At 36.6% G+C, this 15,010-nt stretch overlaps 1 protein-coding gene across 7 annotated transcripts in view; it reads left to right on the top strand.

Moving 5' to 3' along the window:
- Positions 1-15,010, top strand: part of kmt2cb (lysine (K)-specific methyltransferase 2Cb) — a 184,590-nt gene that overhangs the window by 34,241 nt on the left and 135,339 nt on the right. For all 7 annotated transcript variants that reach the window (XM_056473635.1, XM_056473626.1, XM_056473643.1 and 4 more), the window contains exon 4: positions 10,516-10,669. In XM_056473635.1, the coding sequence (XP_056329610.1) occupies positions 10,516-10,669 (154 nt within the window). The remainder of the gene's footprint in view (positions 1-10,515; positions 10,670-15,010) is intronic.

Here is a 15,010-nt window from a genome sequence, read left to right as displayed (position 1 = left end):
GATACCAAGTAGTATTGCGATACTGTAATTCATAATACTTCAGCTGGTATAGTATCATAACATGAATTAATGGTATCATGACAACCCTACTCCCCAGTGCTGCTGGAACCCACAAAACCTAGAATTCTGGAGGCAGGCTTTGCATGGGCAAGCACAATTTATCATCTTTCTGACTAATCTAAACTGAAAGTAATAACATTCCAACAATAAAATCAGTTTTTATATTTATTTAAAGTAGACTTTTAACCAGTGTGTTTAAACTGGAATTTTCTGTAAGTTTCTTTACTCTGCTTACAGATACACATAGCTATAATAACCAGGTAAACTGTCTTGACTCTGCAGGAGAGCTGACACTTGCCTGAATGTCAAGTCACTTCCACCTTGGAGATCTGAACACCCGCTCACAGTCAATAATACAAGCTAGCATCATTAAAGGTGCTGCCAGTATCTGCTTAGCTTCCTGAACCTCAGTATAACCTTTGTGTCAAGGTCACTACTGAAGTAAATGGCACCATAATTATGAATGACACTTCAGTACCCAGAACAACTCAAGACTTTTAAAGTGCTGATTCTTAGAGGAAGCTGTCAGGCTTCGTTGTCTCAGGTTAACTACATACAGTTGTGTTCAAAATAATAGCAGTGTGTTGGAAAATTGAGTGAAGCTCAATGTCCATTCATTTCAATACACACAGATGCATTGGGAAAATCAATTCTAAATCTAAACATGAAGAAAAAATTGAAAAATATGTAACTTTACAGAAAGTTAAGAAAAATAAATATTAGGGTGTTTTTCCCTGTAAAAAATCGAATATTCACTATATTAACTGAAAAAGGCAGTGAAGCATGGTGGCACAAACATCATGACATGGGTATGATTGTCCTACTACAGTGTTGGTCCTATGTATTGCATTCCAAGGATCATGGATCAATTTGAGTACATCTGAATACTTAAAAGAGGCCATGTTGTCTAATTTGTTAAAAGTGTGAAGTTAACTTAATCAATTTGTGTTGGGACAACATGAATGAATTGTGGGGAACCCTGCATTTTTTACAGTGTTTGTTGATTAACATCATGGAGTGGCCAGCCCCATCCCTAGATCATAACCCGATAGAACAATTTTGAGCTGACATCAAAATTGCTCTTTCTTAGGCCCCGTTTACACTATTAGGTTTTAGTTTTAAAACAGCATTTTAGAATGAAAGCGATCCGCGTCTACACTTGCGTTTCACCTAGCATTTTTAAACAACTCTCCGTCCACACTATACTGCTGAAAACACATATCACGTGACCACACACACACTGCATGCACTGCAGCGATGAGAGCTGTGCACGTTGGACTGTTCATCAAGGATCTACCGCTGGATCTAATCTAACTATATTTGTTAAATGTGATATTTAATTTATCTTGTTGTCTATATCTAACAACATATTCTCAGACTTTGGTCTTTTAAATCTATTACTTGTTTTCAGGTAACGTGTTTTGGCTGCCTGCAAAGATAAGTTATGTTAATTTATGTAACCACGTACACTGATTCTGCACATTTGACTGATTGCTTGTATTTATTTCCTATAAAGTATAAACTTATTGTACGTTATACTTTTATAATGGCCCTTATTGATTATTAAAACTGATATTTAGCAAAAGAGAGGCTATGTTTCATATTTTCAATGAAAATTAAAGGAGGCAGTAATGTTATAGGCTCCATTTTGTTATAAATATGTAGCTACACGACGCCTTAAGATTTTTGTTGTCTGTTAAGTTGCTAATATCAACATGAAAATAGGCAGTTCCTTATATCATATTTTCATTTCATTGTTAAGAAAGTGAAACAACGTAGCCAAAGTGATGTGAATGTGGTGATAAAGTACACTGGTCCCTTTGAAGATTTTGGGAGTTTGTTTTCCATATCAAACTTGCAAAGTCTGAACTACAAGGAGATGATGCAAGATTGAACTTTGTTTAGGCTACTTAATATTGAGGTAAAGGCCCCAATCAGCCTCTGTTTTTCAGATGTCTCCGTTTTCCCCCCATCCACACTAACACAGAGCAGCAACGTTTTAAAGTGTAAACAGCCTCTTCTGTTTTCGGCGCTCGAAAACTTTGGCGTAGTTTGAACGGAAGACATAACCGTAGCAAAACTTATACATTTTAAAACAAAAACATATTAGTTTAAACGGGGCCTTAGGCAAAACAGAGAAATGCAGAGGAAACTAAGTAGTTAAAACTAGTAGTTAAAAAACTAATTATCAGTTTAATAATTTACAAGTAAGCTAAATATTCAAGCATTTTCAATTAATATTCTAAATATTTTATTATTTAGAGAAAAATGGAGACATTGTTATTTTTTACAGCCTAATATTCTTCTTTTTACTTTCTGTAAAGTAATAATATATTTAACCATTTTTTCTTAATTCTTGGATTTAGAATTGAATGTTTATTGTTTCCAATGCACCATCTGCGTGTATTGAAAGAAAAACTTATAAGGATTTTGAGCTTTACTCATATTTTTTAACACACTGCTATTATTTTGAACACAACTGTGTGTACTTTTTATAAAGAAATTGTGAACATTTACCCAGTTCTTACAGGTTATAGTGTGTTCTGACTGTTATGATGCAAAAAGTCTGGGATTTGGTTGAAACTCTAATGACAAATATGATTAAAAGCAATGCTAATGTTGCCTTTTCAAGCACCATTAACTTGTTTACTTTGCAAATTGACCCTAATTTGTGTAATTTCATAAAGATCTGTCAGTTTAACTTCCAGTGGATGAGACAGGAGGACAGGAGGTGTTTTACTGCAGCTGTGATTTCACTGTGGTCTATTTTGGACCACAGATAGATCTCAACTCAGTAGGCACTCTTAGTCACAGGTGACTCACACCTGTAATTGTCCACACTGTGTACATTGTGAAACAGCAGCCTTATTAACACATGACACATGTGCTCTGCATAATTCCCTATAATATTTTATAATAAGGATATTTGTTTGTGTTTGAAAACAAAGAGTTTTGTTTAACAGGCTGCTGTTGATATTGTACAGACTGAACACATATCATTTGGAATTTTAAGAAACAGATTTGGCTTGCATCAGGATGTCTAGTTCTCTGGAAGCAGTTAGCACTGTCCAGAATAAATAAGATTTAATTGATAAAAAGAAAAAAATTAGGAAAAATTAATTATTTAAGCTTGTCACTGTCATTCTCATTTGCCAATACTGTGACATTGGAATTTAGCACTTAAGTCAACGGTTGGCCATTTAGCATCATTTGTTTGGTGAGTTAATGTTGGAGTAAGTTGGCACTATTCAGCAAACAGAATTGCCGTCGGCTAAGGAGAGCGCACTGATTGGTTTGCAAAAAATCAGAGTGTGAGAACAATAACTCAAGTGATGTAACCAAGTAAACATCTCAAGAAAAGAGGGAACAGGGAAGCTGTTTATAATTTTCCTGCATTTCTCAATTATTTGAAAATTGAATGGATTATTAGATTATCAAACATATTTGCATGAATTAATTCCTCCTTGGTGATTAAGAATTGCTGTCATAACAGTACTAAACTCGGCATTGTTTAAGGTTTGTATGTACATGTCAGAAGTACCCTGTGAGTGTGGAAAGACATCCTCTGGCACAGAACACATTCTCATATCAGTTGGCTGCTGTCTATTTAGTGTGTTCACAAGCAGATGTTTGGTTCAATATAAGGAGGACCTTATCTTGGTCTGGGTGGAGGCTGGTCATAGCAATTAATTGTTTGGTCTCTGGTCTAAGTCAATTTTTTTCAGTACTTTGCTGCCTTCTTATTAGACTTGAATCTGAGGGTGGGGGGTTAACCTTCTTCACCTCCCTTTCTCAGAAAAAGGCTGCTGGCTTTGGGAGGGCAGTCTGAGTACTTAGGAAGCAATTGGTTGTGACATTGACATTCTTGACATTCACCAATTTTTTTCCTCTTGACCAGTGGTGGAAAGAGTACTGAAAAATCATACTCAAGTAAAAGTACCATTACTTGCCCAAAAATGTAGTGCAAGTAGAGTTAAAGTATCTGTTGTATACATTACTCAAAGTATGAGTAAAAAGTAGCCCTGTTAAAAGTACTCAAGACTAGTGAGTACAGTGTTGTCAATTTAGCAACTTTGTTGGTATTTCTAACGATTTTCAGACCCCCTTAGTGACAGTTTTTCAAAAAAGTGACTAGCGACAAACCTAGTGACTTTTTTGGGTGTTACTGGATATTTTTATAGACTCTTATATGTCCATACTGTACGGTTCCTACTCTTCTCAACGAGATTTGATTGGACAGAAATTGCAGGACTGATTCTAAATCCCATAGACAGGAAAAAATAAAGTAGTGACTGCAGGTTGAAGGAAAGTAGTAGAATAAAAGTACCAATACAGCTCTGAAAATTTACTCAAGGGAAAGTAAATGTACACATTTTTAAACTACTTAGTAAATTACAATTTCTGGAAAAAACTACCCAATTACAGTAATTTGGTATTTGTAATTTATTTCTTTACGCTACTGTTCTTGACTGACCTAGGATAGGGTGACCTTGTAGTCAGCAAGCCCATGTTATTGATCTGTTTGATTCAGATTGTCTTGCCAAAGTTGTTTTACCTGTTTGGCATCATTAAGGAATGTACTACCATCCAAGGCTTTTAATGGGTTTATCAAGGATAGCTGGTACTGATGCAGAAACTTATTAGTGAGCTGGTTTTTGACAATACTACAGAACTGGCTTGGTTTGATCTTGATGTGTGCATGTTATTATGGAGCTTACCTAGCAAACATTTGGTGCATGGTTTTATAGTTGTAATGCTTGTCATGTCATCAATATATGCACTTTGTGGGGGAAGACACAGTCTCCATTTGTTCTTCTCCAACCACCCATTGTGAGGTTTAATTAACAGTTTTTATTAGCTGTAATGAATGCCTAATCTCCAGGTGCTGCTAGGTTTGTGTTGTTTTGCATAGAGACGTAGAACTGGAGGTCCTGGAAATAAGCCTTAACCAGCTTTTGACTCTCTGGGACCTGAAAAAGTAGAAACAATTTCAAAGAATCTTATGTGGCATTGACCCAAAGGCAATAGCAAAGAAAAAAAGGAAATGCAGATCCTTCTTTTTTTTGTGGTTGTTTGTACTCGATTCCAAATGATGCTTGCACACAACAGAGATTCTTAGAAGGGACTTATCCCCACCTTCTGTACTGAGATGTCCACCAAGTAGTTCTTTAGCAAAATGACAAAGGTCTTTGGGCCACAGATATCCCATCCACCCTTCCTGCGGATCTGGAAGAACTGGTTGTTTTTGAGGGGTTATTCTCCTTAGGAATCAGAATCCCTCCTGCATTTTGCCATACCTTTGGTATGATAACCTGTATCATGCCACCTGTCCTAAATGATTATTTTATGAAAACTAAGATTTCAAATGTTTTTTGTTTACTTTTAGATCTATATACTTAATAAAATGAGACCAAATACATTTAAAAATATATATGTTTAAATCAATAGTATGATGAATTTGTTGAGTACAATCATGTTTTTTTGTATCATTAATTTTTTTCTGCACGTACTTACAGCTTTTATTTATTTCTGTTAACAATTATACATTTTAACACAAAGCACATCGTATTTAAAGACACCTTGTAAAGTGGGACCATGAATGCATCTTTTGGAATAGTATTTATTTATTTATTTTACCTTTTTATTTATACATTTTTCATTATTTTTCAGTTTGACATGGCTTTCTGTCTGAGAATATTAGTATGATGGCTTCTAAATGAATAAACTAAAAGGACTTTGAACTTGCTGCTTCTTTTCCAGCAGAGTATAGCAGCCCAATTAGCGATCCGTGCTCTTTGATGCTGTTGGGTGTTTGAGAACTCACAGAGTAAAAGTGGATCACTGGTACCATACATTTTGTGATGTTTGTTTTCAACAGCATTTTCCAGATGCCTTGAACCATATTCTGTTATAAATCCTTTAAAAAAAATACTAAATACACGTTTTTTTATTATTATTGTTTTAGTTATTTTTAATGGTGTAGTTTTGCTATAGTGTGTATATATCTTTATATATCTATATATTTTTACATTTTATTGTTTTTTTAAAGTCAGGTGTATTTAAGGTAAAACACTCTTGAATTTTATGAGTTGCTTCACCGTAGCATTACTTACCCTCATGTTGTTTAGAATAGGATTCAAAGCTTTTTAGATTACAAATTAAGATATTTTTAACAAATATTAAATATTTCTGTATTCTCAAAGGCATTTTTAATCTGATCAAAAGTAAATTCATACTTTAAAAATTCATACTTTATATGATTGTTACAGTTTACACTTGAGAGAACCAGTAGACATGAATTGGCAAATGTTTAACATATATAATTTGTATCTCATTTCAACATCTTGCGTACATTAAAAAAAAAAAAATTGCATACCCTTTACTTGAGTGTCAGATGATTTGTTCCTTTTAAAATGGGGCACCATTCATTGAATTTTACAACAACAGTAAATAATAGTCAAAAATGTTGAATAAGGATTAGAAAAGAATAACAAATGCTGAAAAATACTGAAAATTGCATGCTTTGGTAGTAAAAGTTCTGAAGTCTTGTGCGGATTAACCCGATAGTCTGGGACACATAGACCCAGATCTCTGAAGAGAAGTTTTTGAAAGGATCCTTTCAAACAGCTTTGAACATAAAGTTACTGTGGATCCAAACTTTTGTAACATGTTAAAGGGTCTTTTTGAAACATGCCTAAGAGGTGAAAGTTCTGAAGTCTTATCCATTGTCATTGGTCATTCAGTACTCTCATTCTCTGCCATGAGCACCCTTCTGATAGACACTTGTTCTGCTATCTGCAATTTACAGTATAAGTGTTAAATGTAAATTCTCATTTGTTTTGGATATATTTGAAGGCATTGGTTGGCATCATGTTTCATTTTAATTTAAAATTTTTTAGTTGTTTGTTCCAGAGCATATAGATTTGACTACAATGTTAATGTTTATAGTTTTATATTAAATGCTGTATGAAATCTTGGCTATTGAATCTAAACATTACAATTTGACAAAAGAGATGTATTGTTTTGTATTTGTAAGCTAGTATGTCAAAGAAAACACTGCCAGGAATAAATATCAAACTATGCATGAACAGATGACAGTTGATCTGAGTGAACTGACACGATTCAATCTACATGTGTTTGTTGAAATATACGCATCAAGTTTCAAAATAAACACATTAACAAAAGATACAATTTAACATACTTCATGCCTCTTCAGGGTGGAGCTGAATAAATGTATAATCTGTAAAGCTTGAATTTTGTTTCAACGTCTCATGCAGTTGTTGCCCTGTAATGCATAGTAAACAATCTGCATCTCCCATTTTCAAAATTAAAGTTCCATATACATAGAAAGTTAAATATAAACTTAAAAAAATAACTAAGAGAGGAAAATGATCATTGTTGACTCACTAGGAAATGTTGTGTCTCATCAAACACAGCCTGAGATGTACATATTAATGATCCCTAAGCAACATTTCACTTTGTTGTGTTTTGGCTCGTCATCTCCTCCTGAAGACATAGCTGCTCGTCAGGTTCAGATGGCATAAAACCTAACCTACAGTACTTGCAAATGTTAAGTTTTACACTGGTATAATTTACATGAGAGCAAGAAAACAATGGTGTCTATCACTCATGGTATGTCCATTTCCATATATTGATCTCTTAGTATTCGACTATTTCCAGGTATACACAGATTTTTTTTATAGGGCACCTTTAAAACAACATCGAAGATCAAACTGAATTGACATAATTTCAAACACGATCCATGAAAATTAAGAGTTTTGACTTTGATTAAACAGTTTGAAACAACACACCAAAGCTAACTTTTTGGGGGAGTTCATTCTGTGGCAATTACGCAATTAGAAGATGTGTTGTAGATCCCCATCTTTTTTGATGTGCGATTGATTCCTATCTCAAATTCACATAGGTCAGACAGGAGAACAACACTCAAAGCACAACACCAAGTTAGCAATATGAAAATAATGCAGGGATGAGTAGCAGAGTTGAAACAGATGAATTCCCATGTGTATACACGTAAGCAGCATGACACATTTACAACCCTGCCTAATGCTGTTTGAAAACAGTATACAATCACTCAGCCTTTTGAAACACAGTGTCTCAAATTATAAAGAAAGTGTACTGAGGCAGGGTGGCTCAGTGATTAGCACTGTCGCCTCACAGCAAGAAGGTCGCTGGTTCGAGTCTTGGCTGGGCCAATTGGCATTTCTGTATGGAGTTTGCATATTCTCCCTGTTTTGGCATGGGTTTCCTCTGGGTGCTCTGGTTTCCCTCACTGTCCAAACACATGCGCTACAGGTGAATTGCGTAAAACATATGCTATTTAATGAATGAATGCTGGTTAATGAATGAATGAAGATGCAGATCTCACAAATAAGGGAAGGCTTTTCCGTAACCGCCACTGCAAACACCTCTCAGCTTCAGACTTTACAGAATAATGCTGTATAAGGATCACAAACATTTGGCTGCCCTATTTACAGTTACAAGATCTGACAATTGAGCAAGAGCCATGATATTTAAAGACTTAAAAAAACTGTAGTTGCATAGAAATTTACATTAGATGTCGCATATACTGTTGTTTATTGGAAGGAATGTCTCATTAGAGCTGCCATTTAGTACAGGGTAGCGCTCCTTGTGGAGAGCTGTGGGACTATGGTCCAGTGGAAGATTGGCCATCCGGAGCGATGATATATATATACACATATAAATTGTACATATATCTATGATCAGGAGTTTTACTGTTGATCAGTATGCACATTTTTTTTTTAAATTAAGAAAATTATAATTTTACATCACTTTTCTACATTGATGGATAAGTGACCGCTCGGGCATTGCCGACAAAGACCGTGTGTTTGTGTGCATGGAAATGTATTATCATCTCTCCCTGTTAAATTTGATCTAATTTGTGTGCTGAAACATACCCCCTCTCCCGATTTCATTTCTAGTTCTATTGGAGGGAGCGATTCGTTTGTAAATAAATCTTCATTATGAACGACTCATGTGAACCGTCATTATTGCAATTCAAAGACTGAATTACTTCATACAACTACAACATAGATATATACACAAGATATCGCATAAGAACCCCGAGCATGCGTCAATACCGTTGCCACATTTGTACACTGTACATGTATGCCACATTTGTACACTGTTACATGTATGTTATCAGGCACCCTTATAAGTTACTACAAAACTAACGTTCGTTTACTTAGCTGATAATAATACAAGTTTCTGGCACTGCAGCATCTTGTTGTCATATTTCATTTACATTGTTTGCTGATTTTATTCAACAATCTCTAGCATATAGAATTTAGTGCAAGTTAGTGCTATAGCTTTGCCTTTTGGTCAATGCTTTTGGTTAAAATGCTTTATTTTCTTTGTTTGCTCGTTACTACAACCGTATGCAGCACAAAAGTCCAGCATTCTCATATTGGCTTTAGTCTTGACTAAAGCCTGGTTTATACTTCTGCGTCAAGCGATCGGCATGACCCACGGCGCATGCTTCGCGCGTAGCTGTGCATTTATACTTCTGCGCGCTGTTTCTGTTCCTCTACAATAACACTTCCAAAACACTAGTTGGCAGTGGGGTGTTTATGTTCCTCTGTGTCGAGTTTCTTCACTGGTGTTTTGTTTTTTTCGGAACGCTTCCTTAATGTACAAGTGGTTCAAACTCACTCATTATGATGCAGGGACTGGCGGACATGCAACAACTTTAACCATGAGGTAAACACAAAACAAATTTTTCCATCCGGAGCTCCTTCACGGGACACAACACTTGTAAACAATCGCTCCATCGGGCTCGCATGGCTCTCGGTCCCGCCCATACTCGTCAGCGCTACCAAGCTGACCAATCACAGAGCTTGCGCAATGCGTCGTTGCGACGTGTAGTGACATGTTTTGAGAGGTGCGCATCAGCGACGCCGACGGCTGCGCCGTAGCATACGCGTGCGCTTGACACAGAAGTATAAATCAGCCTTAATGCGGTTGAATGACTTTTGTCTTGGGAGCACTGTACAAATGTGGCAACGGTATTGACGCATGCTCGGGGTTCTTATGCGATATCTTGTGTATATATCTATGTTGTAGTTGTATGAACTAATTCAGTCTTTGAATTGCTTTGTTTTCCCTCAGAGTTAATGTCTGAATTAAAGCCCAAAATAAATAAATCATATAGTTTATCATATTAAGTGATCAAATCTCTTTCCAGTTTCATTTTTAAGGAGTTGAAGTCTCAGGGTTTTGTTTGAAAAGGCTTTTAATGCAGTAGCATAATGTTGATTACGTTGAAAAGAGTGTTTTAAGAATATCTTAATTTGTGTTCTGAAGATGAGCTCCAATTTCCTATGGGTTTGGAAGGACATGAGCCAGAATTAGGGGGGAACTCACTGATTGGTGTATCTCAAATTAATATGGGTGTTTCTCTTTTGTGTGTTTCATCAGTTGCTAAAGGGCAGCAGGAGGAGATGGAGGATGCCTCTGCCATGGCAGTTTCAGCAGAGGTCGAGGAAGAGGAGCAGTCGTCATCCCCTCTTCCTGCGAGCTCTAAGACGGGGGCGGCACAAACATCATCAGCCTCTGGAGAAGCTAAAAGCAGGTCAGAGCAGCATCCTGTCTCCAGGCTGAGTCACCACCGGCGTGGGATGTGTACGCTTGTGGACGTGTGTGTCTGTGTGTATGTCAGTGTGAATGTTTGTGAATGGCTTCATGTTTTAAGCCTTATTGACTTTAGTCAAGCTTTACTAGATCTCAAAATAGAAAGTCAACAATAAATATGTTGAAAATGAAAAATGTTGGCTACTGTTCCGTCTTAACAAGGGGGATGGGCATATGATCAGCTCAATCTAAGCGAATTCAGGGTAAAGAAGACTACACTGAGCAGGGCTGATGTGATACATCACTTCAGTTCATATAGTTCACAATGTTTCCAGGAGCACAAAAATCAACAAGGTAAAGATGGCCTGAAATGCAAAAAAAGAAGACAATTTGCTTATGTGTTAATATTTTTTCAAGTATAGCTGCATGAGTAATATTTTATGGCATAATAAGAAAAACCATAACTATAACTAGTGGCTTTTTACCTTCCTGTTATTAAAATATTTGCTGTTTATTTGTACATACAAAGTTAATATTTTTCATGATTTCCTACAATCCTAATCCTACCCGATACCCAAACCCAACTAATACCTTAATAACTACTAATAACCAGCAAATTAGGAGTTTATTGAGGCAAAAGTCATAGCTAATGTTTTTTAATGGTGAGAATTGTACCTTAAAAAATAAAATGTGTCCAATATTTCAGAGAAAATTGTGCTATATCATGGATGCGTTTAATCTAATAATAAAAACGCCTTGGTTTCATGAATTGTAATAAAATTGTATTGAAATGAAATATGTTAAAAAGAGTAAACTTAAAGGGGTGGTCCACAGTGTATTTTTAAGGCTTGGTTGTTTTTATAAGATGCGAATCATGTAATCTTGCATAGAGAGATACTCCAGCGCTGGTGAATATTGAGGGTCTTTACAGCGGTTTGATGATAAATATGAATTGTTAGCTGTGCCAAACAGCATTTCCCATTGTTTACATCCTTGTTTACATCCTCGTTACAACATACAGTACCATTAATGCTAGAAACTGTGTATGTAATTGATCAACTTTAATAAATAAAAATACTTACAGGTTGTGGCTCACAATCCACAGCTTCGTCGGTTGGAGGAGTTTTTAGCCAAATCCAGCACTAAACTAGGAGAGATTCTGGAAGCTGTCCTTTGTCAAATGCTAGCTATATAGTTTTATAATTATTTGGAACATAATTAAAATTAAATTGCAAGCACTTCTCTCTTTGTGTCATGTTCTTTGGATGCCCAAATACAGAAACAGAACAAGCTCTGTGAAATAGCAGTGTTTGGACAGAATTTTAGCTTTCTCTGATATAACATTAGAGCACATTTGCCCATGCCCCTTCACTGCATGTTGTTAATGCACTTAATCTGAAGTGCTTGTGATCTCACTAGCCTGGATTTATTTTTTTGTAGTTCCCAGTGTTCGCTGTAGGGTTTGCTAAGCTAACTCTGTAAAAGGCAATGTCTCTTTTTGCATTGAACTTTGAGCGTATTACATTCATAGATGTTGTTTATGTTCACACAGCTACATTACACATTAACTAAAGTAAAGACCATGCCTTTAAAGTTCGCTTGAACCAAGAGTTACTGAGAATTTTATTTTAGTATATTGATGTACTTAAGTTCCAATTGAAACAGAAAATTGTGGAGGGGCAGGGCTTTCTTTTTGCACTTCGTTCCTGTTTAGTAAACTAACAGTAATAGGGGCATTGGTTAGAATATTGTGACTGCAGCTTTCATAGTGATGTCAAAAGAGAAAGCACCACCACACTAAACATGGAAACAAATGGTCAGATTTTGATTGGAAATTATCAATACCAAAACAATTTAGGTGGATTAACTTGCATGAATTAGTTTTTTAGCTAAAGAATAGCAATGTGGGCTATTGTAAATAGCCAAACACACCCAATGAGGAATGAAACAGTGTAGTGTCAAAAAGTGGAAAGGTTGTGGCAGTGCAGGAAGGATGTGTACGCCAACACACTGAACCAGCAGCACGGTACAAAACACATTACTTTAGGGTGTTGTTTCCTGCAAAAAGTTTATAAAGATTAATATTATGTTTTTTTTTTTTTCATTTTTCTTACTTTTTATCTTTCAAGTTGGGGCGGGACGATTAATAAAAATTAATTAAACGACTCCCATATGAATCGTTCAGCTAATCTGCGCTGATTGGACCGATGACAGCCTGTTGCGATTGGTCGAAACTGACAGCCTTCAGCGCGAGACAGAGTGAAATGCCCAGCAGCTAATCAACAATATAAAAGTAGTCACAGTGCATACATGCTTTATAGTGTAAGGCGTGGATTTTGGCTGCCAGTGGGTGAATGTAAATACAGACGATGGACTTGAAAATACCGACGACTAACTATTTTATTGAGCAAAAACTCAATAACTGGCGAGGAGATCTCCTAGCCCATCACAGTCTACCTGCTCTTTTCACACAGACACACACACACACACACACACACACATTACCCTCCTCCTCAGAGGGCACAACACACACACATTACCCTCCTCCTCCTCAGAAGACACAACACCAGGGCCGGCGCGTCCATAGAGGCAACCTAGGCGGCCGCCTAGGGCGGCAGAATAGGGAGGGCGGCGTCCGCGACAGCTCCCTTGCCACCTGCGTCCCCAGCAGTTATTTCCACGCCTAGGGCGGCAGAACAGACCACCCGCGTCCTCAGTTATATCTGCGACACCACCCCCCTGTCCTCACTTTGCTAACGGGTCACTTTCGTTTTCACTTTCAGGTTGAGGGCGGCTTGATCGTCCTTTGCCTAGAGCGGCAGTTCAGCTTGCTCCGGCCCTGCACAACACACACACATTACCCTCACCATTCGCCTAGAGTGCCAGTTCAGCTTGCTGGGTGCAATTTAGACACCTCACCTCGAACCTGAGCTGAAATATTTTGAAACTTGATCGTCGCATGTGTGTAGGAACAGCTGACAATCCGTAAACGAAGCAGCACGCGTCGGGTTTTCAACGTGGCTTTACACGTGAGAATATAAAGAGTTAACTTGATACAGTAAACGCGGGTACAAGCAACAAAACACAACTAAATACATAATTTGCAAGCTAGAGTAAACGAGGTAACTATTTTAATCGCACGTACTTACACTTGTGAAATGTGGGAAGAAACTGATCCATGATGCACAGATCCAGGTTCTGACAGTCTTTACTGATCCTTCCTTTATCAAACGGCCGATGAAGTCTTTTTTGTAAGCATGTAGTTTCCAGAAGCACTCGAACTGCACAAGGCTGGGCTATAATGCTGGAAGTGCTTTCATCTTTGGGTAGACTGTCAATAATATCCATCTGCACAGCGTGACTTCATTTGACCGGTGTCTGTGTGTGTGAGTGTGTGTGTGTGTAGTTTTTTTTTCTGTGTTAGTGGGCAGGGCCACAGGTTTCAAATGTCCCGGGTTTGCGCGCGCAACTACTTGTGTTTCGTAGTCGCGTCATCACGAAACACCTAATGACTCGTTATCAAAACGACTCGTTTGAAGCACTATGAGTCTACTCCTTTATAGATGAATCAATAGTTTTAAACACTGTACACTTACAGAATTAAGCCTTAGCTGGATATTTCACTTCACTTAGAGCTGTGCTACACACTACACGGAAGGGCATTTTCAAAAACCCATAATATGGGCTTGTTAAATAGTCAGGCCCGTAGCCAAGAGGGGTTCGGGTGGTTTAAAAAACCAAAAGTTGTATTATTATTATTATTATTATTATTATTATTATTATTATTATTATTATTATTATTATCATGTTTGAATTTTTCTTTTTCAATCGGCCAAATTCTGACTGAGGAAAGTTGAATGTTCTGGCCAGTTTGTTATTTGCCTGTGGGCTCCAGTTTTTAATTTAAAATAAATTTTAACAAATTTCTAAAAAAAAATATATGATAGATGATAATAAATTAGTATTTTAAATATAAGTATCTTTTAATATTTATTATACATTTTGATTATCTATAAAACTGTAATATAAAACTAACCGTTTAAATGCATGTTAAAAGAAGGTTAATTAATTGATAAAGAGAGTTTCATAAAGACTTCCGTTTATTTTAGCCAAAATGCAAATTAAACATGTATCATAAATCAGTATTGATAAAGGATGGAGCACAGGCTGTAGTTTTTTTCTGACAAATTGTTTCAAATTGGACTTGCTACTCTGAGAGATTAGGAGAACTGGCCGGGATCATATACTTTTACATGTAGCTGTCTAGTTTATGTGACTTACACTTTTCGTTGAAAAAAGCTTCTTATGTCCCCACTTGCATGTGTCACACACCTTATTCTTG

The sequence above is a fragment of the Danio aesculapii genome, chromosome 2 (genome assembly GCF_903798145.1).
Source record: "Danio aesculapii chromosome 2, fDanAes4.1, whole genome shotgun sequence".
Lineage (NCBI taxonomy): Eukaryota > Metazoa > Chordata > Actinopteri > Cypriniformes > Danionidae > Danio > Danio aesculapii.
The sequence above is the reverse complement of the archived record's forward strand: the minus strand, read 5'-3'. Positions and strand labels throughout refer to the sequence as shown.